At 47.2% G+C, this 24,734-nt stretch overlaps 1 protein-coding gene and 1 long non-coding RNA gene across 2 annotated transcripts; one reads left to right on the top strand and one right to left on the bottom strand.

Moving 5' to 3' along the window:
• Positions 1 to 12,411: 12,411 nt before the first annotated feature.
• Positions 12,412 to 13,125, bottom strand: LOC135397876 (uncharacterized). Its single transcript, XR_010423827.1, has 2 exons — positions 13,019 to 13,125; positions 12,412 to 12,592 (listed from the first exon to the last, which is right to left on the bottom strand). It is a non-coding gene; the product is annotated as an uncharacterized LOC135397876 (long non-coding RNA).
• Positions 13,126 to 23,842: 10,717 nt separating this feature from the next.
• On the top strand, positions 23,843 to 24,370 carry LOC135398507 (uncharacterized). The gene has a single exon (XM_064629912.1). It carries the CDS (start codon positions 23,843 to 23,845, stop codon positions 24,368 to 24,370), a length of 528 nt encoding a protein of 175 aa, XP_064485982.1.
• Positions 24,371 to 24,734: the final 364 nt, after the last annotated feature.

Below are 24,734 nucleotides of genomic sequence, written 5' to 3'. Positions count from 1 at the left end.
GTATTCCCTTTTCCGCGCCCAGTCAACAATACCAGACGAGAACACAGAAAAATAAAGCATATCAGGTTTAATGAATCATATCAATTCCAAATACATACGGTTATCACAGATTTTGACAACTCCAAACAGAAAGGCATCGTGATGACCATACAGAAATTAGGAAGGCTCACATAAGGCCCATTTCTCACCCAGAGCTATACGTACACCTAGTGATTAGACATTTGCATTTATTCAATGAGTGGCCGTTATAGGTCCATTGCAACAAAACACGACATCGTTGGTGCATAGTTGGTTCCTGCTAACACTCACACTATCATGGATGGCCGCTCGTCCCATGACGAAATCTTTTTATTCGCGGGCCCAGCAACAGGGGATGCATTGTATTCACCTGTTCACACGTGTTAATCTTGGTCCACAGCACGGAGATGTGAACGTCGCTTCCTGTTTGACCCAAAGAGAGTACGAACGCCGTGTTACAATTCACGGACACACGGTACGGATACAGAGACGCACGGATAAACACCCCCAACTGTGACACATGCGCAAAGGAGCAGGATACGGAAATGTACTGAGTGGTAGATGATCTCGTATATGTGCACGAGCGGGGCAACAGAAATTTTTTCTATATTCAAATTATGAATAACCTATTAGTACACACACAAGCGACGCCCATGTTGCAAAGTTTTTCTGTTTACAACCGTACCTCTACTGTCAATACCCAGGATCGCTCGCGCCTCTTGCTGGTGGCCTTGCCGATGGGTCTGATTTGGCATTTTCGCTAGTTTTCGCTACCAGTTTAGATATACCTTGGGTGCTCCGTTGACGTAGTACTCCAAGGTTGCTTGACAGGGTGTGTGCCTGAGACTGATGGTAGCACACTTGATTTCGTACAAGAGTGTAGAATGTCGAGCAGCCGTAGGTTCGGCGTAATCCATTCTTCTAGGTCGGGAAGCGTTTGTCTGTTCGAAGATGCCGCAGAATGGAGTGGTAGTGATAACAGCAAAACCTGTAGCAGAGAGAACATGTCTTTAGGTAATGTCGACACGGTGTCGTGTCCCCGATGAACTGGTTGTGAGTGAGGCTTAAATAGGTGCACCGTTGACGTAGTACTCCAAGGTTGCTTGACAGGGTTTGTGCCTGAGACTGATGGTAGCACACTTGATTTCGTACAAGAGTGCAGAATGTCGAGCGGCCGTAGGTTCGCCGTAATCCATTCTTCTAGGTCGGGAAGCGTTTGTCTGTTCGAAGATGCCGCAGAATGGAGTGGTAGTGATAACAGCAAAACCTGTAGCAGATAGAACATGTTTTTAGGTAATGTCGACACGGTGCCGTGTCCCCCCTGTGCTACGTGCTATCCCTTCTGCTTTACTGAAAACTTGCGTGATTACCACTAATAAAAAATATTGTGTATGATGTGTGATACCCCTTCAATGCTATTGCATCATACCTGTAATAAGTGTATTCTTTATTACGTGTATTGTGTTTCTTCTGCTTCATGTTTTTGGCTGGGTTTTTCTCCTTCACGCAGAGTCATAACATAATTCCTGACACTAATGACTTTAATAAATATATTTTCACTTGTACTTTTGTGTATGGCTATCCTTTTCATGTAAACTGCCTACTGCACACCTGTTGTAGCGGAAAAAAATGTGCGATTGAAGTCGGCACAGATTGAAAAATGATGAAAGAAGTCGGCCCAGGCTGAAAAATGTGAGCGGGTAAGCGCGCACGCAACCCTCCGGCCACGCTCCGCCCACCACAGCCCCCTTCACCCGAGCGCCGCCTGCCGAGCACGGGAAAAAATCGCGTAAAAAAGTCGGCTCGACGGTGGCGGGGGTGCCGCAGTTTCTCATTGCCGTAGTTTCTCAACATAATTATACTACTAACTGCAAAAATATGATTTCTCCAAGAATAAAAAAATCAGTCCATGGACACGCTATATGCACCGCACATACTAGAAATTAACCAGTGGTTGCTGAAAATATACTGGTATTTGTGTTTTATGTGATATATGGCCCACATTTTCTTTTTGATCAGCTATGCCAGTGTGAGAGCTCCTACGCCAGACTAGCTAATTTCTCCTCTTTGTCCTCCATGCGGTCACATACATGTTACATTACAAGGAAGCTAGCTGGTACTAACAGATCCAAACAGGTGACTTAACATGAACACAATCACATAACAGAGTAAATAACAACCACCTTTATTGACTTAGTTTGCTTGGTCGACGGCGACTGAAGGTGGCATATTTCCTTGCCTCATTTTGTTTATTGGTTTGCTCCAGCTTAAAGCAGAAGCTCCCCCCCCCCCCATACACTGAGCAGCAGGGCATAATAAAACCCTCCATCAGCATCGCTTTGCCTCTTTGGCTCTGGCAAGCATGGCTTTGCCTCCACAAGCATGACTTCGACATAAATGCTTTGTGCCGTGATAAAGGGACTGTGTTCGCAGTACCATTTAACAAGTTGGCACCTATAGGGCTAGATTGTTGCCCATATTGCTCTCGCTGAACACTGAACTCTCGCTCTCGCTGAACACTGTCAAGTTCGAGACCATCCTATCGACTTTCAAAACGCCTGCATCATCGACCTTAAGGGTAATCAGATCAAAAGAAGGTTTGTAGAGTCCTGGCATATACAATTCATACCTGGAAACCTTAACCGATCTGTTGGAGCGTTACCCAGCGTATACGTCAGCGCCCTCCGTCACGTGACTGAAAAACAATCCGACGACTCACGAAATTCGAACCACGGCAAGAACGCTGCTGCCAACGGCCACTAAAGTCACCCCTGAGGAAGGAGCCGAACTGGCTCCGAAACGTCGGGTATCCCCGTCCTGTACCTTGGTTGGAGATTTTCGTTACTATCAGAGATATTCTGATGCCTGCTGAGCGGTAAGCTGTTCTTCCGGGTGAAAGAAAGCTTGAAGACTGCATACGTTGTGGCTCACTGCCAAAGACATACTGTTGGAGAAGAAATTACTGGACATAAAGCACAGTGAAGCATGCTCCACCCAGGCCACAAGGAGGTACTATTACATTGAGCCACCTTCTGTTAATGCAGCAAAAACACCTATTTCCACTGAAAGAAAGACTGTGGGCTTTTTTTTCTGTTGTGGGAGAAGGGCACACGAGATCATAATAAATGGTTTCCAAAAGCTGGTCGCATTCTGACATGATCTGAGCCAATATGGTCAGCTAATGCAATAAGATCTACAGAAAACACATGCCAGCAGATTCTGAACATGCTATAGTAGAGGGTCTGTCCTTGTCATGATGAGATTTGTTCACTTTCCAGATTACTTCAGGTATGTGAAAACAATCATAAATGTTGACAAAGCTGTTATGAAGCAGCGACTGCAACTAATCTGTAGAACTGGGCAGAACAGTAGAATGCAAAATTTGTTCAAAGTGTGCTATAGCGTCATACCGATGGGATATGAATGAGCTGACGAAACATTTTTCTTGCGTAAGAACAAATACACCTGTAGGTTCTCAAAATGGAAAAGCAGAGTGTCGATTTTCGCAGGAGACAGCCACAAAGGCATCTGTTTCTCTTTTTTCGCTTCCTAGACGACCTCAACTGACGAACAAACTGCAGCACATTATGGTGGCATTTTTTTTTTGTTTTTTTAAAGAAAAATAAACCTGTAGATTTTCAATATGTTATAGCAGAGGACTGGTTATACAAATAATGGAAGGTTTCTATTAGACGACCTATATGTGAATATACTATCTGAAAAAAAAAGTAATTTTTTTCAAGTGCTTGATATTCTCAAAAGCTTGATTAAACAATGAAAATAGATCAGTTTGATATTTTATGTGACGCTAATCCCCATGCAGCAGTTTACAAGCACAAATAATCTGAGGCTCCTTCAAGAATGCTAATTTGCCAGAAATTTATCGTAAACTTGACTCAAAATGTGCTCCGTTCTTGAGTTCTCACCACGTCAACATATGTATTCTCGTTCTACATGCCCTTTGGGATGGCAGACCCATGCTTCCCCTCTAACACCAGGCAAGGAAAGCGCACATATGATGTATATGTAGATGTCAGAAGGAGCTTGTGGAGGAGGAGGAGGAGTGTCGTTGGGAGGAACCCGATAGGTCTGCCTGCCTGATTAGGCGGCATGTTTCTCGGGAAGGGAAAGGTGGTGGAGAGGAGGAGAGGAAAGGGTGAAGTGGAAGACCGAGCGGAATCCGCTCGGGGGGAGGATAGCTGCGTCCATGGGCCGACTTCAGGGGAACTGTGCCGGCATACGCCTATTACACATCTGAGGAAAACCCAGGAAAAACCCCAGACGGCACAGCCGGCCCGCGGATTCGAACCGCGGACCTCCCAGTCTCCAAGCGCACGCGTTACCGCTGCGCCACCGGAGCTGGTAAGGAGCTTGTAAGCGACAACTTTTTCATATTTCGGCACAGCTGAATGCGCCCCCATTGTTTAAGAAAACAAAATGATGATTTACATTCTATATATCCATCGTCCAAAAACTTCACACAATTTTTTTCAGTGATATTTAAGAGAGTCAAGCTACACCTCTGGCTGGTTTTGGCTGGAATAGCCCACATTGACAGTTACACAAGCAGATGTGTGTCAACATTGAAAAGATGAAGGAAAAAAAGTATTTTAAAATGCCTCACTCAATTTACTACTTTTCATAGCTTACACCTTGACAGGTGTTCTTTATCCTAAAATGGTTTTATTGCAAAAATCCATGAGAATGACCGTCATCACATTAACAAGTTTCAGTTGTATACGAAGTAATAACAAACATGTGCTTACTTTTTCTGCAATCAAGATGTGAATTACGTCGTTAAGTTGCAGGCTTCAGTGAAAAATCACTGCTAGTGGTGTCACTGCTGAGTGAGTACGTCACTGCTAGTGACGTAACATGTGATGCCAGTGTCTTTCACCCCATCCCATGTTATTCCATGAGCACTTAGCATCAGAATCAATGAGCTTGCATGATGTACTTATGAAGGGTTATTTCATGTTTATTTCATGTGTTATTTCATGTGTATTTCATGTTCATAAACATACTGCAGTCCTAATTTAAAATGTAGTTTGTGGCTGTGGAGCACGCTCATATTCAGTATGCCCTGTGTACTAGGGGAGCATTTTCTGGCATAAACATTAAATGAGTGAAGACCCTAAAAAATGTAAGCACTGTATACGTGCATTTGACAACCTGCATTTTTATTACTAAGAGGCTCTCTTCGTAGCAAGAGGGAAAGGGTGCTGGCAATGTGGCACATGTTCATAAAATGTAGAACTAGAGACACACAAAAAAATTTACAGCATATGATCATCTCAGTCATGTCATTGTGTCCGTGTTTCTCCGTCTCCTGTTCTACATTTGTTAATATTTTTGTGTAGTTGCTGGATTTTAGCACAACAGCAGGGGTCAGCAATTAGAGAACATCCAGAACACGCAAGGCATACATTTCTTCATTCTCCGCATTCCTCATTCAAATACCGTTGAAGAAGTAACCGTGCGAAGAAACAATACAACAGTGAAGCTGGCTTCAGTACACTACAATATGTCACATGTAACAATATATAGTGTACCTCAGTGTTTCCCAAACCGTGTGTCAGGGCCCCCATTGAGGCCGCGATAGCCAAAGCAGGGCCCAAGAGAAAGCAGATGAAGTGAGCGCAATATGCGACAAAACCAAGGAAACTATCTAGCTACAACTGCATTATATTGAAGTTGTTTTACAAAAATGCAAGTTCAGTTCAGCGCACAATCTGTCGGGAAACAAGCTAACTCACAGCAATGCTTTCAATCAAGTGTGTCGCAGTATCCCTCACTGTATCATGACGAGACCCTGGACCTACATCAGACGTCACTTGCGCGTAGTATAACATTCATATTACTGTATATGTATTAGGGCAGAGTTCAAGGTTCCGGATATAGCTTAGTATAACGATCCCGCGGCTTCTACGAAGACAAAATCATGGAAAACACGGAAAACCCATATGCATCCGGTCTCTACATGCAATTTTACTATTTTACAGGCCAAAAATTGTTACCGATTTGCAAAATATGTGAATTTTGATACGAAGTTACCTCTTTCGACAACGGATAATTACCGCGATCTATCTCCAACCCCCATCCCACTACTTCAGCGCCACCATCCCAATGGAACCAAAATATGACACAACCACAAAAGTATAAAACTCAATTCTTTGACTTTTCAACCTTTTTCATGTAACTAAAACGTAAATTTATTACAAATAACGCATAACATTAGCAAGAAACCGTGATGAAACACCAATCTCGCGATGTCGCCGAACACCGCAAGCACGTGTATCAGACGACACTTAGCAAGCAATGGGGTAGAGTATCGCCTGTGGCGATGAAACTCCCCATTCTCCAAGGTCGCAAATAAAGTTGTTTGTTACACCCACGAATCCATAGGAAGACTGCCGAAGCTCTCCCACTCGTATTGTACTTGTACCTTGAACTGCAAACAATTTGGTGCACACTCCACAAAACGAGAACAGCTGATTGCTGATTCAAGTGCCTTCCGAGCAGGGGTCGAAACCAGAACTGAACCGTAACCGAAAACCGCAAAAAAACGTTATTTTGCTGAACCGAACCGTAAACATTTTCTCTCTCCCCTTGAACGAACCGGAACTGAACCGAAAAAATCTGATGCGGTAACCGGTTCGCCAGATGGTAAAAACGCCTATACCTTCCCACTCGACTGCCGCGCACCAGCTCCCTACATCGCTCGGAATCTTGCCGAATTCATAGAGCGAACAAATTGATAAACCAAAAAGTGGTGAGTCCGTGCACCTCCTACAGCCTCACCTCCAAAAAGTTCACGACATCCCTATACATTTTTGTGACTCGAGGTATAAAAAAAAAGAGGTGCGCTACACGACAGCTACACTTTGCATTGTTGCCTGGGCTGCTTCCCTTGATTCAGCGTCGCAGTGTGAAAGCGACATAAATTTTCATAGTTCACAGTGACATCCACAAGCAACGCAGACCTCTAGCGACCATGGAAACAGGTTGGCGTGTGGTGGAAACAGCATGGAGGAAGGAAACATAGGAGCGGTATCTCGCCCTCTTTTCAATGGGGAGCAGCGTGCCGGCCTGCGCATGGGACTTTGGGATACTCCTATCTACCACGTGACCACTTTCTCCTCTTATTTTTCTTTCGAAATTGGCGACAGTCTTTTGCAATAGGGTTCAATGGTATGTTCTAGGCCATTTCCCAGCGCTTTTCGGTACAGTAAAGAATGATCTGCTGTGAGCTGCATGGTTCTTTGTACAGTGCTGGACAAAACTTTACGGAACACGCTTCGGCGCATTCCTTCCGCAGGTGACACACTATCAACGAATGCGACCGCACGGACTTACAGACATGTGCCTAGGCAACCCAGTTACCTGTTTGCAAGTCCGTATGGTACCATTCGCTGCTAGCGTGTCACTCTGAGGGAGGAATGCGCCGGAGCGTGTTCCGTAAACTTTTGTCCAGCACTGTTCCTATGAAGTATGAAGTGTAGAGGCGAGAGAATAAGAGGAAAGAAGGAGGAGCAAGCCATCGCCGGAACCTGATATTACCTCTCACATGTGGTACACTGATTAGCACAGCACACTTAAACCGGTTCGAACCGATTAATATCGGGTCAAACCGTTATTTTGGTTGCGCTCAACCCGAACCGAACCGATAACCTTGAACCGGAACTTGAACCGAACCCCAAAAAATAACGGTTTCGAGCCCTGCTGCCGAGGCGAGCGCGCTTCCATTATAAGCCATCTGCCACCTGTTTCCGCAGTTGTCCGCGGTATTGCGCAGCCTTCTGCACCGCACCGACAATGTGGTTCTATGTGGAACCGCGAAAGAAGCGCACTTTTGGGGGGGTTCTGTGCTTTCCTTTTTATATTTTGAGCTGCAATCGATACAGTAGCCAGAACTGACTCTGTGTGACAAAATTCTCACCTCAATACCAGAACACTGAGCAGTAATAAGTGGAGAAAAGGGCAGGGAACAGAGGAAGCGACGCTCCGCGCGGCCGCAATTTGGCAAAAATTTGATATAAAAACGTTTGTTCGTACCTGGAGTTCTCGCATCCTTATTTGCAGTTATCACAGGAACGGGGCTGCGCAGTGTTCCATGGACGATTTTTTCATCTGATTTCGTTGATGCGTGTCGCGGCCGCGGAAAACGGGAAGTGCACCAATGATGACTCGGGTCGATGCATGGCCTGGGGCGACGTGCCGAGAAGCTCCGCACAGCTTGCCCTTTCATTTTTCATGAAGGCGACGCCGTCCCTGTCGATTCATCTGTCTTGCTGGAGCAGCTGGCGTATTTAGCGGGCGTTCACACGGGCCAACTTTCTGCACCAACTCGGACCAACTTTGGAGTTGGTGGCAGTCGGCCGACATCACCAACCATGACCAACTCGAGTTGCTGGGAATCGGTCGCCGAGCGAAAACTTCGGAGAGTTGGTGGTGGTCTAACCAATCAACGTGAGGAGCATTGCCACGTGACCCTCGAGGGCGTCAAGCTATTTCGTTCCTGTCGTACTGCCTGGCATGGGTTCAAATCCTACTGGGGTACTTGAGATTTTTTTATTTTTTTGGTTACTAGCGCCATATAAACATATCAATACGCATTTTTTTAGATACTAGTGATCTTCTGGGAAAATAAAATGACTTCGTTTTGATGAAAGGGACTATGAAACGATTTTTTTCTTCGTTTCGTTCGAAAGAAGACATTTTTCTGAGTCTAGAACCGAAATTTTACTTTCGTTGCGCGAGCGGATTTCTCGGGAGCGAATTTAAACGGAGCAGCGAAGGGAGGACAGCTGGCGCCGCGCCGTGACGAGCTGCCGAGCGGAGACACAACGGGTAACTTGACGCGACCACGGCCGGCTCAGCAACACGTCATCGTGACGTGTTGCTGAGCCGAGGAATCCCGCCAGGAGCATGCGCCGTAGGATCCCGCGTATGCGTTCATCGGGAGTGGAAATCTCCATGACAGCAGCTTTCGCGCGATCGGCAGATTTCGGCAGTGGCGGCAGCCACAGCGCGAGCTCGCGGCATTACTTGCCATTGTGCAACACCGGTGACGTAACGGGGAACCGAAGAGCGGTCCGTACAGTTACACCATCGGCAGGGAAATATGCGCGGGAGAGGAGGAACGCGGAAGAGACATTTCCAGCGCGCGCTCCTCGCAGAGTGGAGCGATTTCGTCCGGAAAAATTTGTGGCATATTAGTTTCTCTGCGGGAAGAACAGTTTCCATCGAAAAAAAGTATGGGGGTTCGGGAAATTTCATAGTCCCTTTAATGACAGTTAAAAAAAAAGTCACCAGCGGTTGGACTTGAACCCATGCACCCCTATAACCGTAAGGTTGGTTGTGGGTGGAGCTAACGAGTTGGTAAGTGTGAACGCGGAGACGGTACCGGTCTTTAAGTTGGTCCAAAGACGTTGCTTCGAGTTGGTCTGAGTTGGTGCTGAAAATCGGCCTGTGTGAACGCCCCCTTAGAGCTTCAAAACTTTGCGGGAGAGCGGTTTTCTGTTAAAATATTTTGCCACGGCGTTTCTATCAGTAATGTCCAGCGCATGGTTCGAAAGAAGTGGTTTCATGAATTTCCTGCAGATAAGCTCTGAGAGAGCGTGCCTGTGCCCATCATCATCGATTGTACATCGAAGTGTGGCAGTGCCCTTGAGTATCGGGATGCTGTTTTTGACACACGTCTCGAGGGGTCTCTTTAGACGCTCAGGATAAGAAAGAATAACGTCCACAAATTTCTTGAGGGCATCGAGGACCCTTATCAGTTCTGGAGTTGGGTAGGACAGCCCTCCTCTGTCTTGATGCTTGATCATGCCGTCCAAAACAGAATTTCCCTTCGCTTTGAGAACTAGATTAACGCAGTTCTCACATGGGATTTTCTCGCTCACCACATATATATGTATATACAGGGTGTCCACGCTAAGTGTGAACAGATTTTTTAAAAATATATATACCACTTTTTCAAAGATGAAATCAATTGAAATATAGCATATGCTAAAGGGCACTCCCTAGCAGGGCATTAGCAAAGTCCAAAGGTAATGTCTTAATTAACTTTCATTAATTAACTTTTTAATTATAAAAGCTACAAAGTTGTCCCAATGAGAACATCTGTTCCTTTCGGTCACCTGATATCGTAGCCGTTTAGAACAAAAATCCGTTCGATAGATCGCCCGCAAAAAATTCGTGGAGGAACGCCATTTTTTTCTTTATTTTGTTCATTGCGCTTCTTAGAAGGCGCGTCTTTCTTTCACCCCCATTGTGAGAGGGAGAAAGAGCACACTATCGCCTCTCGCGTCCTGGAAAAAGATTAAAAGGAAACAGAAAATGCAACCCAAGATAAGGCCAGTTCCGATAGAGTCATCCAATACATTTGTTTTTGTTTTGTTTCCGGAAATTAAAGCTCATCTTCGACGCATGAGGCGGCCCTGTGCTCCTTCCCCCTCTCCTGTTGGGGATCAAGGAAATACGCGTCTTCTAAGAAGCGCAATGAACAAAATAAAGAAAAAATGGCGTTCCTTCACGAATTTTTTGCGGGCGATCTATCGAACGGATTTTTGTTCTGAAAACGGCCACGATATCAGGTGACCGAAAGGAACAGATGTTCTCATTGGGACAACTTTGTAGCTTTTATAATTAAAAAGTTAATTAATGAATGTCAATTAAGACATTGCCTTTGGACTTTGCTAATGCCCTGCAAGGGAGTGCCCTTCAGCATATGCTATATTGCAATTGATTTCATCTTGGAAAAAGTGTTATATATATTTTTTAAAAATCTGTTCACACTTAGCGTGGACACCCTGTATATATATACATAGATATATATCCACCAAGAAGTGCAATAGCTGCCATGTCTGGGCTTGGCACGGACGGACGCGACGACGCGCACAGGTCCCGTAATACCTGTTGTGCGATTACGATGGTCGTGTCGGGCGTTGACACAGTTGTGTCAGGGGCTCTAATTAGTGGCCGCGACGAACAAAATGGAGTGGAACTGCTAACGTTGCTCTTCTCGGACGATGGACAATTCCAGTTTTCAGCATTTTCTCCAGACCGCACAGCGCGCTTCTTACGTCGAGCATGTCATTGCATCCCGCGCTGCGCCTGAGTATGCCGAACAGGGATTCAATTGGATCGCTGGAGAATTTGCAGGTGAGAACGAACTAGAAACCTCGTTCGCTTAGGAGAAACCGTATGCATTGCACGTTGGAAAGTGTCGTGAAGACAAGCGCGTGGTAGGTCTCCTTGCTGAAAAAATGTCCTTGCGGACTGCCGTCCTTTATACCCTTGAAATATTCAAAGAAATCGGATTCTAGCCAGTGAAGTCTTGGGTCTTCAGTATCGGAGAACTGCCTTGAATCTGGATTGTTCTGGTGAATGTGCCGTTGACAGTTGCTCACATCCATCATGACAAACCATCTGTACATGGTGGACATAAAGTCAATGGTCGGGCCTGCGTCCGCAAACTGTAAGTCACAAGTATGCCTCGCTTGGTCCTTGATAAAGCTCAAGGCTGCTGTCACTGGAGGTGAAAAGACTTGAATTGCAGTTTTCACGCCCATCTTATCAATATTCTATGAGAAGATGTGCTTCTTAGTGAGGAAGTGCACTGGTTTTACTGTGAACCCCTTTTGCATCTTGTACAACTCCTTGAGGTACACAGATGAAATTTCCTTATTGGCGCCCATGTCCTTTGCCAAAAACTGGGAACGGATGTTCTTCATTATGTGGCTTTGGTCGAAGGCAAGCATGAGACTTCTCGAGGGGTCCGCAGGGTGTCGCACCCAGGTTCGGGGCTCCCCTTTCGACAATACCTCCATGGCTGCAACATTGACCTTATGGTTATCTGTTACAAGCCTACGACGTCATATCCTATCTCCTCTGTCCTCTTAATGACGTGCCTCACTGTTTCTGCTAGCAAGTCACCAGTGCAACCCTTTGTAAAAAAGTAGCCCTCTGGAATCTTAAACCTCGCGTGGAGGCCACACAGCAAGAAACACAGGAGCGAGTTGGCGAGCTGATCCTTTTCAGATTTTTGCAAAAGATGCTCAAGATCTTTGCTCATGTCAACATGCCCAAGAAAGGAGTCCCTTTGTTTGTGATATTCAAGTTTTTGTTTTATGTGCATTTCGTCCACGACGAGGCTACAGTAGTAGGTACTGGACTCTCACAGTGCACAACGCCCAACTGGCCTGAACACGATTTAATTAGCAATTAGAGCTAATTGGGACCCCCCACATTAATCAGCACCCTCCAGGGAGCCACCACACTAATTGGGGAAAGTCTAACTCGTGTCCAGACCAGCTGAGCGTTGTGCACTATGAGAGTCCATAAAAAAAAGAAAAATAATAGGAAGAAAATAAAATAAAAAGATAGAAATAGAGTGGAGAGAAACAATTTATTCGAAAATCAACGATGCCGCGGCGAAGAAGCCGCTCCGCAACACCCGAGTGACCAGCGCCCGCCATGTTGGTAGTTTGCACCCAGCAGTTGCAGAGATCGACGACAGGTGGCCACTTAGTTGCAAGGCATCACACCAGATGGCGCCACCATCATAGCTCTAGAGGAGAAAGACAGATAACAAGATACTAGCGGCAGGTAAAAATGGCAGCACTGCTAAACAAGTCTAGGCATGCGAGAGAAAAGGTCTAACCGCTACTGCTAAACAGAAAACAGTACACATCGGGGAAAAAGGCTTACGGGGGGACGATCGCTTAGGCCTAACCACAACACTACGCAGCTAACACAAGGCGGGAACCACACATCGCTAAACATGCGTCAACAGGCTTGGACACCGCAAAACAAGTCTAAACATGCGAGAAAAGGCTTACGGGGGGACGATCGCTTAGGCCTAACCTCAACACTATGCAGCTAACACAAGGCGGGAACCACACATCGCTAAACATGCGAGAAAAGGCTTAGCACGAGCGCGGTCACCGCTAAACACGGCAAACATACGAGAAAAGGAGCGCGTCAAATCACTCACCTTTTCCCCCGCGGCAACTTCCAGGCAGAAACTGAGCGAGCGCGGGGAACACACGTCTGCTCTGTACGTCAGCCAGCCAGAAACTGAGCGAGCGCGGGGAGCGCACGTCCGTCTTCCGTGACAGCCAGAGAGAAACTGAGTGAGGCGACGCGCAGCGGCAGCTATGGATGCGCGCGCGCCCTCTGCTCCACCCGTCCGCGCATGCGCGCGCGCGCGCGCTCCTAGCTTCCTCTGCGCCGCCCGCGGGTATTTTCGGTTTCGGCTCTCCGCTGCGCGCGCGCGCGCGCTCCTAGCGGCGACGGGTGGCTTTTGAGTTTCGCTTTCATTCTCCGTTCTTTGCGCGCGCGCGTTTATCTCTATAAAGGCAGCGCGCACCGCGCTCGCGTCATCACTACGTGAAGATGTTCAGCTACCACTCTTTACAAAATTGTTCCCGCACCCACGCTTCTTGGGAAGAAGTGGAGAAGGAATGTTTCAACGGCGAAAGTCCCCGCAACGAGCTCGTCATCACTGCTTTTCGCTACGTGATAGACATGGTAGGCTTTGGCAATATAGGAGAGATCTCGCCGGGGCCGCTGCAGGAGATGGTGCGTCGGATCTACGCCCGTTACAAAAACGTCTGCATAACGGTTCCAGACGGACCCCTGGGACTAATGTGCGAATTTGTGAGCTTGGCCAACGCAGAATTCAACTACATCGCTGCAGACATCGTGGAACTTCTCGCTCGTGCCATCGCTCATATTAAGCACGCCCTGCGGAAGCAGCGACATTTGCAAGCAGTCTACATCGCCAATTTTGTCATTGATTTATTGAAATACCGATTGGTTATTGACATGCAACGCATTAAACAGTCCGAATAACTTTGACGAGACTCTGTGTGTTCTTTCACTGAAACATCTTTATTGAATACATACAAAGGACTTGGTCAATAGATGGCTGCACCCTCCCTCCCTTGTCTGATCTCACGAACGCAGCATTACGAGATGATCAGACGTGCCAGAAAAGGGGAATCTTCATCGCAGCGCCGTCATTGCGCGGGTCACTGCGCCAGCACAATGACGGAATGGTCATTCTTTTCGTACACCCATTCCGCTACCACACTGCCACGATGTCCCGTGCTTCTCCTGTCTGCGAGAGAGAGAGAGAGAGAGAGAGAAGCATGTCTCGACTAGAACTTTTATTCTCGATTACATGCGCGTGCAGCTCTTTGTTCCACGGTTACTCGATGCCTGACGTCGACGGTCTCGGGCTCTCTTCCGGGTTTTCCGGTGCTGCACAAAGAGGGAGTACTATCGTAATGCGATACGCGTCAAAACACCCGTAAAGCTTACCGTATTCGCAGCTCCCATAAGGGAACGAGTGTACGGCATCCACGAGATAGCGTTTGTCGTCGTAGCGGACCAAGCTCTTCTTGAGTCTCGAAATGGTGTACATCGTTTGCTGTATACTCTGGATGGTGCACTGCTTCTGAGAGACCGCCTTTTCATTGAACAGAGGACCTCGGTACACTTCGCGCAATAAATGTTTCCGCACCACGTCTTTCTTAACTCCTTTGGCTCTCGCGATCTGTTTGTGTGACCCAGCCAAGAGAATGCTGTACATTTTCGCTCGGATGGCTACGACTTCCTGAATAACTCCGCCCCCCGTCTCGTCTTTGAAGTACCCCATCTGGTTCGCGTGCTCGTCATTGAAAAGTGGGTGGTCTGGCGGATAGGAAGACAGATCTAACTCACTCTCAATCTTCATCAGCTGCTCTTCCAGGCTTTCACACGTGAGAGAAAAAATTACGCTGTCCGTGTCGCTATAGATCAATTGCACTGGACATGTCAAGCGAGAAAAGAGCGACTCGTAGATGAAGCTGTACATTCGGACTTTGGATATTTCAAGAATGGCAAAGCCCACGTAAAGGGGGTGCGTGCATTTGATGTGGCGTTGTTTCATCTCGTACAAGATGCACTGGTCACTCAGAATGAGAAAATGCTGACGGTCGACGGAGCTAGCCTTTCGTAGTGCACTTTCTTTGTCGTAGGCTATTGCGTACCTTTTCATGCGTCTCACATTTTGTATCGACTTACCGAACGTGCTGTTCGACATGGTTTTGTACAGAAGTCTCTCGAATTTCGTGCTCGCGGCATTCCTCAACGCGACGTTTCTCTGCACGAAGGTTCGCAAAAAGTCATCTTGGCGGAACGAGAGGATGCTGTGAACACGTTTTATTTTCATGCCCAACCTCACGTACAGAGCAAGCAATGGATAATGAACGACGTAGCGTTCTTTGTCATAGCACGTCAGCAAGAGTTTCTTTGTGGGAGGGGCGTTCAGCGCCAACGCATCTTTCAGGTGTCGCTGGTAGGGGGACAGTTCGTTCTCGTCCACGCACCTGTGTTCGGGTGCCAGGGGAAAATCCCTGGTGAGCGCGTGCAGTTCTTCGGGATACAACAAGTCTACCACATATACGTAACCCACTTCCGAATCGTGAGGAATGTTGAGAAAATCAATCTCGCTCCACCTCGAAGGATCGACCCACTCAAAACCACCTGTCGGGAGATGGAAAGTCATCGCGTACGGGTACAAACTATTCACGTCGAGGTACTGGATAAAAGTCTTTTCTTGCTGGGGATCGTAATCGTCGCACCCCTCGTGATTAGCCCGACAGTATCTGTGGAAGCTGTTACAAATGCCTCCCCTGATTCCCTTCTCGATCGTTTCGTACATCTCGCGATCGCTCATGAGCTCGAGTTTGACTTTGGTGAGCTTCAGAGCGCTGCCCCACGCGTAGCTGGCGAGGGACACGGTGCGTAGGATATCCATCCCATCCGTCTCTAGCGCGATCTTCCTGAAATACAGCACGACGTCGCAGAGCTGACAGGCGTCGAGCGTGACGTAGAGACGCGTGTAACCACCGAGGTTCTTACATTCGAACAATTCGAAAATCTCTAGGGCGTACTGATAGTCCTCGTCCGTGATCTCTTGGTCGTTCAGGTCACTTTTGAAAGCTTCCTTTGGCGGTAGTGCGGGCAAATTGTACGCTTCGAAACTGTCGACGAAGGTGTACGGGTAAATGCCCTTCCTGAGGAGGCGCCGGAAACGGTCACCATACATTTGGCGGGTACAATGAAACGCGCTCTCGCCACCGCTCGCGAGCAGGGTTTCCACCAGGTTCAACAAGGACAGGTTGAAAAACTGCGTGGTATCGCGGAAATGGAGATCGCCAATGTTGAACCCTCTTATCTTTTCCGTACTCGAAGCTAAGATCCACGGCTCGCCCAGATTTAGAACGTGCATGTGGCGGAGAAGGGAGCTCAAATCGTATTGCAGGTTGTGCACGCACACGACGAGTTCTTTGGTATTACGACACGTAAGGTTACACGTATCACACAGCGTCGCGACAAAATTCGAAGAACCGGGCTCTACGAAGCGGGTGTGGTCGTGATGCGACACCTTCCGCGTATGTCGGTTAAATTCGATTCCACAAAATTCGCAGTGCGTAGCGCTCGCGTGCCGAAAGTGGTCTTCCATACTCATGACCAACGGCGCGGGACAACTGTTCAACCTATCGATTTGATCGCTAAATCGCTTGAGCGAGAGCAAGCATTTCTCTGCCGCGTTGGGTCCCAAATAGCCATCTAGGCCTAGTATTTTTCCGTCCCAACTTCTCACTACAATGATGCAGTACGAGCTCATCCTGTGCACACTCACAGCGTCCTTAACGAGTGCGTCCTTTTCCAAGACGCTCTCCGTGTCCAACACCGCGAAATAGGGATAGGGATGCATGTACTGTATCTTGTTGAAGGAGACACACTCCCTCGCTTTTGGCATTTCGAGAATCACTTCGTTTACGTCGCGACACAGACGTTCGTGTTGCTGCAATGCCTCTCTCGTCCCGTAACCGGACGTGCATTTCTCGCAATAAAAGTAGTCACTTCGTCCCATGAAAGTGCTAAATTTTCTGATTCCATAGAAATGCTCTCTAACCTCGAGCAAGTGGACTTTATCTTTATAGAGCGTACAGGGAACCCGCCCGGTAGATATCGAACTCGTCTGCTCGTCGAACACGTAGATGTACACGGAGATTTTGTTTTTTCTCTCCCACAGGGAAATGTCTTCGTAAGTGACTGGGAAGCAGGGCGGCCAGTACGTTACGCGCGTCTCCGGATTCGAAGGATTCATGTACTTGCGGTATCTAACATATCGTTTGGGTTGTTTCTCAACGGATGCAAGAGTGCCAGCACGCTATACTTGAAACACTCGTTTTCGTGATTCGGCGGAAGTTTGACGTTTTTTGAGAGTCTTTCGTTTTCTTTTTAGCAGCTCGGGAAGCTCGATCGTGCACCCAATCCGCTTCGGTTTTAAGCGCGTTAGTTTTAAGTCGACACATTGGACGTCGTTCGAGGTGAAACCAGACCCTTCTGTCGCATAGTTTTCTACGCGTTGCGAGGACTCTGCGATGGCAGCATTTATCGCGCTTTCGATTTCTTGGCGGTTATGCACCACTCTCAAGTGAAGGTTCACGTGGAGGAGATGAGAAGTCAACCCGTCGGCTCCGTCCTTAATCATGAGCACCTTCGAGCACAGACAAAATTTGAAAGGCATGGGATAAGCTTCGAGGACGCGCGTGATTACTGGAGCTATGCTCGGTAGATAAAGTCGCAAATCGTCGATGTTGTCGTCGTGTGGGGAACAGAGAAGCGTGTACTAGTAGCCGTTCCGTCAAATGCCTCATCTGTGACAAAAAAAGGAAGGAATCGTCTCTCCGTGACGGAGGGATGATTCTCTACGACGTGTTCTCGCAATTCAACGATTCTACGTCCCTGGACAGGCTCAGCTTCGTTTTGAAATTCTGGGCTTGCATCTGGTGATTCATCTCTAACCCTACCAGACAGAGGAATGAAATCTGCATACGACTGATCCCCTTCCCACATAAGCAATTCGTCTGCATTGTCATGTCCATCTAGGGGTTCGTCGTCGTCCGTTTCAGGTATTACGAAAGGCCGACTACTGACTCTGTCGTCGTCGTCGTCGTTGTCATCTGAAAGGACGACTGGGCTATTACCGAGATTCTCTATTCTAGCTTCGTGCTCTCTTTCTACGGCCACGAGCATGGCATCGATGGGGTCGTACTGACATACGAGACAGCGTGGCACTGCGGTCAAACAAAATCAGTACGAGATTTCCTCTCACGAAACAATGCTCACTTTTCCCTTCAGTTGAGGAACGCTTGAGATTGATGATGATGATGATGATGACAGAGGATGGGGTGAGTCCCTGTGTGTGTGTTCAGTGTCATGCGGTGACAGCGGCTATTGGTTCCTGAAAAAACAATGCTATACATAGAATACACTCTCACAGCAGAGACGGTCGACTTACATTTTGGTCCACGAAACGCCTCTGTCGTGGATGGGTGCCCCTCGTGGGCTTTCGATCAATCGTCGTAGAACCAGCGCACCTTTTATAGTAGCTACACCGCTCTCCTCCTCCTCGCATTGCAACGGTGTCGTCTGTACTCTGACCACCCCGCCTTCCGTCTTTCGCGCCTTTTTGCGATGTCGCATATGACAATGATAATACCATCGACGTTGAATAAAACCAGAGTTCGAGGTAACTCGTTACAAGTAACTCGTTACTGTAACTAAGTTCCTTTTTTTGGTAACTTGTAACTTAACTCGGTACTTTTGCGGCGTGGTAACTTTCAGAGGAACTCGTTCCTTTTACAGGTAACTTTGTCAAAGTAAGTTAAGTTAAGTTCCAAGTTACTTTTAACTCGCTTTTCACTCACGTCCACATATTTCTTGCTTTCTCTCTGGTTTCTTCATGGCATTTTTTGCCATAAAACGTGATAATCAATCAATGACAGTATTTTATTGAGGAAGTAAGAACCGCTGCCATTGCAATCAAGCTGAACCATTGTGCGCCCACAGGGAGTAAGATGCAAAGCGTTCGAATAGACCTTCACCAGAGAAACGTCATCATGACATTGGTAGACAGACTGAAACCGAAACAGATCGGAAGGAGAGGGCTGGGTTCCACAAACGGGCACTTGTTCGCTACCTCCCATTGAAAGAAAAGTAGGACCGAGGGTCGCGTCCCTTTAAGGGATCACATCGTAATCCCCTCAAGGCCATGGCTTTCGGGTGCGACCTTGTTCACCTCTAGCTTCGAGCGTAGTTCAATTCTACCAAATTTTGACGCTGTTGAACACTATGACGTCATTTGTTTACAAACAGGGAGAGGTCTATTGTTGGATATAAAGGAAAACGATCTATAAGCGTGTTGCACTCCTCCGCTGGCAACTCCAGGTCTAACTCAACTGCTCACGCGCGCTGCACCTGCGTAATGCTGTTTTGTGGCCGAAGTAACTTGGAAGTATCTCGTTCTTTTTTTAAGTAACTCAGTAACTGCGAGTTACATTTCAGGCTGAAGAACTTCGTTATTAACTTAGTTACATTTTGCACACGGTAACTGAACTTGTAACGAGTTCTTTAGACGGGTAACTTCTCAATCTATGAATAAAACATTACACTATTTTCTAGCTAACACTCTGAGCCGACTTGTATATGACGACGAGAAGACCCAGAGTGGGATTCGAACCCAGGATCCTTCTACACTGGGCGCGACACACTAACCACTAGTCTAATTCGTACTGCGTGACGTTTTTCGTATTGCGGGGTTCGTGTCTACACACGTCACAACATGTTCAAACACGTCCAAACATGTTCAGACACGTTCAATGACGTCATAGAGAGGAAGAGAGAGGAACGAGTGTGTCCAGGGGCGACTTCGCCGCCCGTGTCTGAACACGTCCAAACATGTTCAAGCACGTCTTAACATGTTGAAACACGATCAATGACGTCATAGAGAGTGAGAGGCAAAGCTTTACTATAAATGTCGAAGCGAATGGTCGATCGTCATTCCATCATGATCAGCTTGGTAGATCCTCGTAAGTAATACCCATGACGTCATCATCATCATCGTCGAAATGTTTGAAGAGTTTCGTTTCCAGTGTACAACACTTTTGCTGCGCGTGAAGTCGGTTTTTTCCCGCCTCACATATTTCGGGAGATTGGCAGCGCCCGCTTCTTCTGCACCAATTGCGGTGGATTGTGGTCCAAAAGGTACGCTTCCTCGTTATTTTTTTTAATACGTTCTATAACCAGTCACATGTTTTTCAGAGCAAAAGCATTGGACGGACCGATTGATTCGCCCGTTTCTCGGCTGTCGGACGGTACCGTTCGACGTACGTTGCGAAGGACTTCGACTATTGAAGGAAGATGAGAAGATGGACCCATCAGTGTCACTCTGTGACTGAAGAAGATTGTACGTGTGTGTGTGTGTGTGTGTGTGTTTGTGTTTGAGTTAAAAAAACACGCGTTTCTCACACTACTTTCGTTGCAGATTACGAATGGCTACTGACGGGAGATCTACCCCTGGTCCTAACCTTCAAGCCTCCTCCAAAGACCTTCTTTTTGCGAATCGGCGATCAACTGACTACCTGTCGCTGCGGTGGACTCTGGTCGAGAAACCCCAGCCATTGGTTAGACTCGAGCCTTCGTCCGTATTTGGGCTGCCTTCCCGGCTACGAAACCAAAGCTGGAGCCTAATTCATGTGTAACGAGAAATAAAAAAAAAAGGTTGTCTACTCTCATTCCGTCTCAGTCATGATGACGCCCGAGCAGAGGTTTGCCACCTTTGTGCAAACGCGAATGTATCGGGACTTGCTGCGATTACGCGATTATATTCACGGCGATAGCTGCGAGGGAGACTTTCGCTCGATTCTCAAGATGATACCCTTACGTCTGTTCACAGTCAGTGGGAAGATTGCAAAGAAAATGAAGCGTTTCGTAGATTACAAGCTCGAGCTGCTGGAGAAGTATAGACGAGGAGAGACAGTCGACCCGTGCCTCATCAACGCGGGTTTCAACCGACCTATCGTCCGTCGCTACTGGCTTCTCCACACATCCCTCGACGTCACGGTGCAGACCGGCGACGACGGTGAGCGTCGGGTCAGCACGTTGAAGATCGTCTCGCAAGGGTCTTGTGTATGTCGTGAAAAAATAAATAGACTATTTTTTACGAAACGAGTTCGCTCACGAGGGAGACGTTTTATTGTTTCGTCATTCTCTTCGAGGTTACAGGAAAACATGGATACACAACTTTTCAAGCTGTAGCGTTTCGACATGCGCGTGGCTACGTAGATACAAAAAAGCCCGCAGTAAGGCGAAAAGGCGATTGAATACACTTGTCGTTATACTCGTCCACTACAGGTAAAGCAGCAAACCATCAATATCCCACAGACCTCCCAAATTGGTCTCACACGTCACAGATGTCACGCGTATCCTCACAACGTCCGCTGTATATCCACCATGAGACGTCACAAATATCCCCCAGTGAATATTCTGTGATATACTACGAATATCACAACAATGACATTTCTTTACCTTACAAGGATATAAGGTGTACTTAATGTACATAATACTTGTGTGACTTCCCCCGTCTGGACGCCTAAGCCCAAGTTTTTTTTTTATTGCGTGTTAGCGCCGCGAAGCAACTGTGGCTACGAGCGGCGTACAGATGTGGACAGACGGAGAGAGGACAGCAGGACCTAAGCCTAGGTGAAGATGTGCATTGTTTCGCGGACTATTTTTGACCAAAAGCTGTTGGCAGCGCATAAATGCGCAGAGAAACATTTAGCAACATTACATCTTCCACAACTATTGATACAAATGCTTGAAACACGCGTTTCATGCGCATAATGTAACTGGATACTAGTAAACGAAGTTAAGATTTGCACGAACAGATGGCGTCCCGCTTGATTTTCCGTATCAGTGGGCCGTTCTCGGTGACTGTTCGTCAGCAAACTAAACTGCGGACAAGCGCTTTACGAATCATTCCCACCGACTCGTGAGTCGCATCTGTTTTTCCGAGATCGTATCGATTGGCGTGTTATCGTAGTGGGAACTAAACTCCCTATTGTCAACCTTTATCACGAACGGAAAAGTCGCTGCGTCTTTACTCAACATACTGCGCACCCAATTTGTTGAAGGCCTGTTTGATGTGGTACTTATCTCACTTTTTCCTCGTAATAATAATATTTATTTTATACCCTCATAGCCATAATTTTTCTAGTCATATTTGTAACGACTCATCATGTATCGCACCATAGTCAATAAACAAAAGAGAGAAAAAAAAACATATTTTATCTTTTCTGCGGGAACTATAATGATCGGTCACGTATGTTGAGGGATATAACAAGAATGAAGTTTCCAACTAGCGCGAGCCGAAGCGTAACGACGTCTGCCTCATCGCCATCGACATTCCCCAACCGCCGTTTCAAACAGGCGAGGCGTGTCGTCGTAGCGGTTCTGTAGGATATGGCATGTTACACGGAAGGGTCTTTGGATCTTCAGCATCCTGCGTATTTTGTACTGGAATCTCGGGAGCATCGAGGCAGTACTGGCCAGTACTCCGAACAACTACGTTGTGCATAACAACGATTGCCGTGGTGTGCGAGAGCTAGCGTTCCTTTGTTCTCCGGCTTTGGAGTTAAGGTGGGTTCTTTCTTCCTTTTGCCTCACTTAAGATTTGTGCGTTGTTGTTTTTTTCAACAATCACATGTGGTAGAGGTGTGGAGCAATGACAGCTTTGTATCTGAGTAAACAGTATAGTTTGCTTTACCTGCGAAGTGTGGTGCGTATCACTGACGAACTAATGCGAACGGTGGAACTGTGTGTGATTGTGTGTGTACAGGTACAAAGTGCAAGTGCATTTCTTCACATCTCTTTGATTCATCTACTATTTTATAGGTCCCTGTGATATCTTGCATTGGGGATGATGAAAGCAATGGTGAAGCAATTCTATGAACTATGCGAAGCCTGCTAGTCAATAATCTCGGCTCAGCTACAGTTGTCTTTCATATAAAGGATAGCGGTTATGTTTTCACGTTTGACTGCACTGTTTTTCAAAGTTCCTTGTTTTTTGCATGACTGCTAATCTTGCTTGAATGTCACATGGACGCGATGTGACTCGAGATTAATAAAACATGACTGCTTTTACAGTATCCACACACACCCATGGATAGCCTCACACATGTGTAAAGTTCCTGGTGTCTCTACAACACTGAAGAGCCAGGCATAAACCAGAAGAAGTCGCTTGGGTCTACCAGTGATTAGGATGCTTCCGCATGTAACCATCTATACTCCGAAAGAAACTGCGGTAAGTCAGTGTCTTGCATTTGTTCCCACTTTTTGCAGAGTGTCTGTTATGTACGCCTATTTATGGCAATGTTTGAGCTGCTATCCCAATAGATGGAATTAACTATGTTATTGGTTATCTTTCAGGGATGACGGTTCCGAAGTGGCGTAGCAATCACGTGATTATTATTATTATGACCATTATCGTCTTATTATGCGTCTTATCAGTGTCACCCTATATTGTTAATAGTTAGCCTATTTATGTTGAAATATCATATTTTGTACCATTAGAAACAGCGTTTTTTTGCAGTGCATGTAACATTAGTGTACTTGGTTTATGTTCAATAAACAAGAGCTCGTTGACACGATGTTCTCTGTTGCAGAGTTGTATTTTCCGTAGAATAAGTAAAATTGCAAAAAAGCAACAAAATACAATAATAATAACACGTCCTGTATATGTCCTCTATATGTCCAAATATCCCTGAGAGACATTCCTGGAACCTTCCCTGGATCAGCAAATGCGGAAGAAATACGGGCCCTCTGTCTGTCCCAGAGACGTCAACGGGCTATTCAGCCTAGTCCCTGGGATATCCCAAAATCCCAAGTGGGACATCGTGTGGACGTTTCTGAGACATATATGGTTTACTGGGGCTGCTCCGGCACGCGGTTTCTAGTGGACACTGGCGCTGAGGTGTGCGTCATTCCAGCATCCGCTGACGACATTCGACGCTGCGCACCTCTTAACACCCTGCAAGCCGTCAACGCAACACCTATCACCACGTTCGGCGAGAAACTCGTGACCCTGAATCTCGGGCTACGACGCGTTTTCCGTTGGGTCTTCATCCTCGCCAAGGTCCCCCACGCCATCCTGGGAGCTGACTTCTTGGCCCACTTCGGCCTACTTGTTGACATGAGCCGCCGCCGTTTGATAGACACCACCACTAACTTGTCTGTTCAGGGCGCCGTTGTTTCAACGCATACCATCGGACCAACCCTCCGGCGGCCGCCACCTCAAACACCGTACGAGGCCGTTCTTCAAGACTTTCCGGCGCTTACTCAACCCCCTAACTGGAAGTTGCCGGTCCAGCACGACGTCGTGCATCACGTCGTGACCACCGGGCCGCCTGTGCATGTTCGCCCTCGCCGCTTGGCCCGGAGAAGCTGAAAGTGGCCAGAGCAGAGTTCGAGCACATGCTCGACCTCGGCATCGTCCAACCATCCTCCAGTAACTGGTCTTCAGCTCTCCACATGGTCCCCAAGAAGACCGGGGATTGGCGGCCATGTGGAGACTACAGAGCCCTGAACCGTGTCACGGTGCCGGATCGGTACCCCATTCCTCATGTGCAAGATTTCACCGCTCATCTGCACGGCGCCAGACTCTTCTCGAAGGTCGACCTGGTACGTGCGTACCATCAGATACCGGTCGCGCCCGCGGATGTCGGCAAAACAGCAATCACCACGCCGTTCGGATTGTTTGAGTTTCTGCGGATGCCGTTTGGCCTGCGAAACGCGGCACAAACTTTCCAGCG

This window comes from Ornithodoros turicata, chromosome 6, assembly GCF_037126465.1.
Source record: "Ornithodoros turicata isolate Travis chromosome 6, ASM3712646v1, whole genome shotgun sequence".
Taxonomy (NCBI): Eukaryota; Metazoa; Arthropoda; class Arachnida; order Ixodida; family Argasidae; genus Ornithodoros; species Ornithodoros turicata.
Note: the sequence above shows the minus strand (reverse complement) of the source record. Positions and strands in the feature narration are given on the sequence as shown.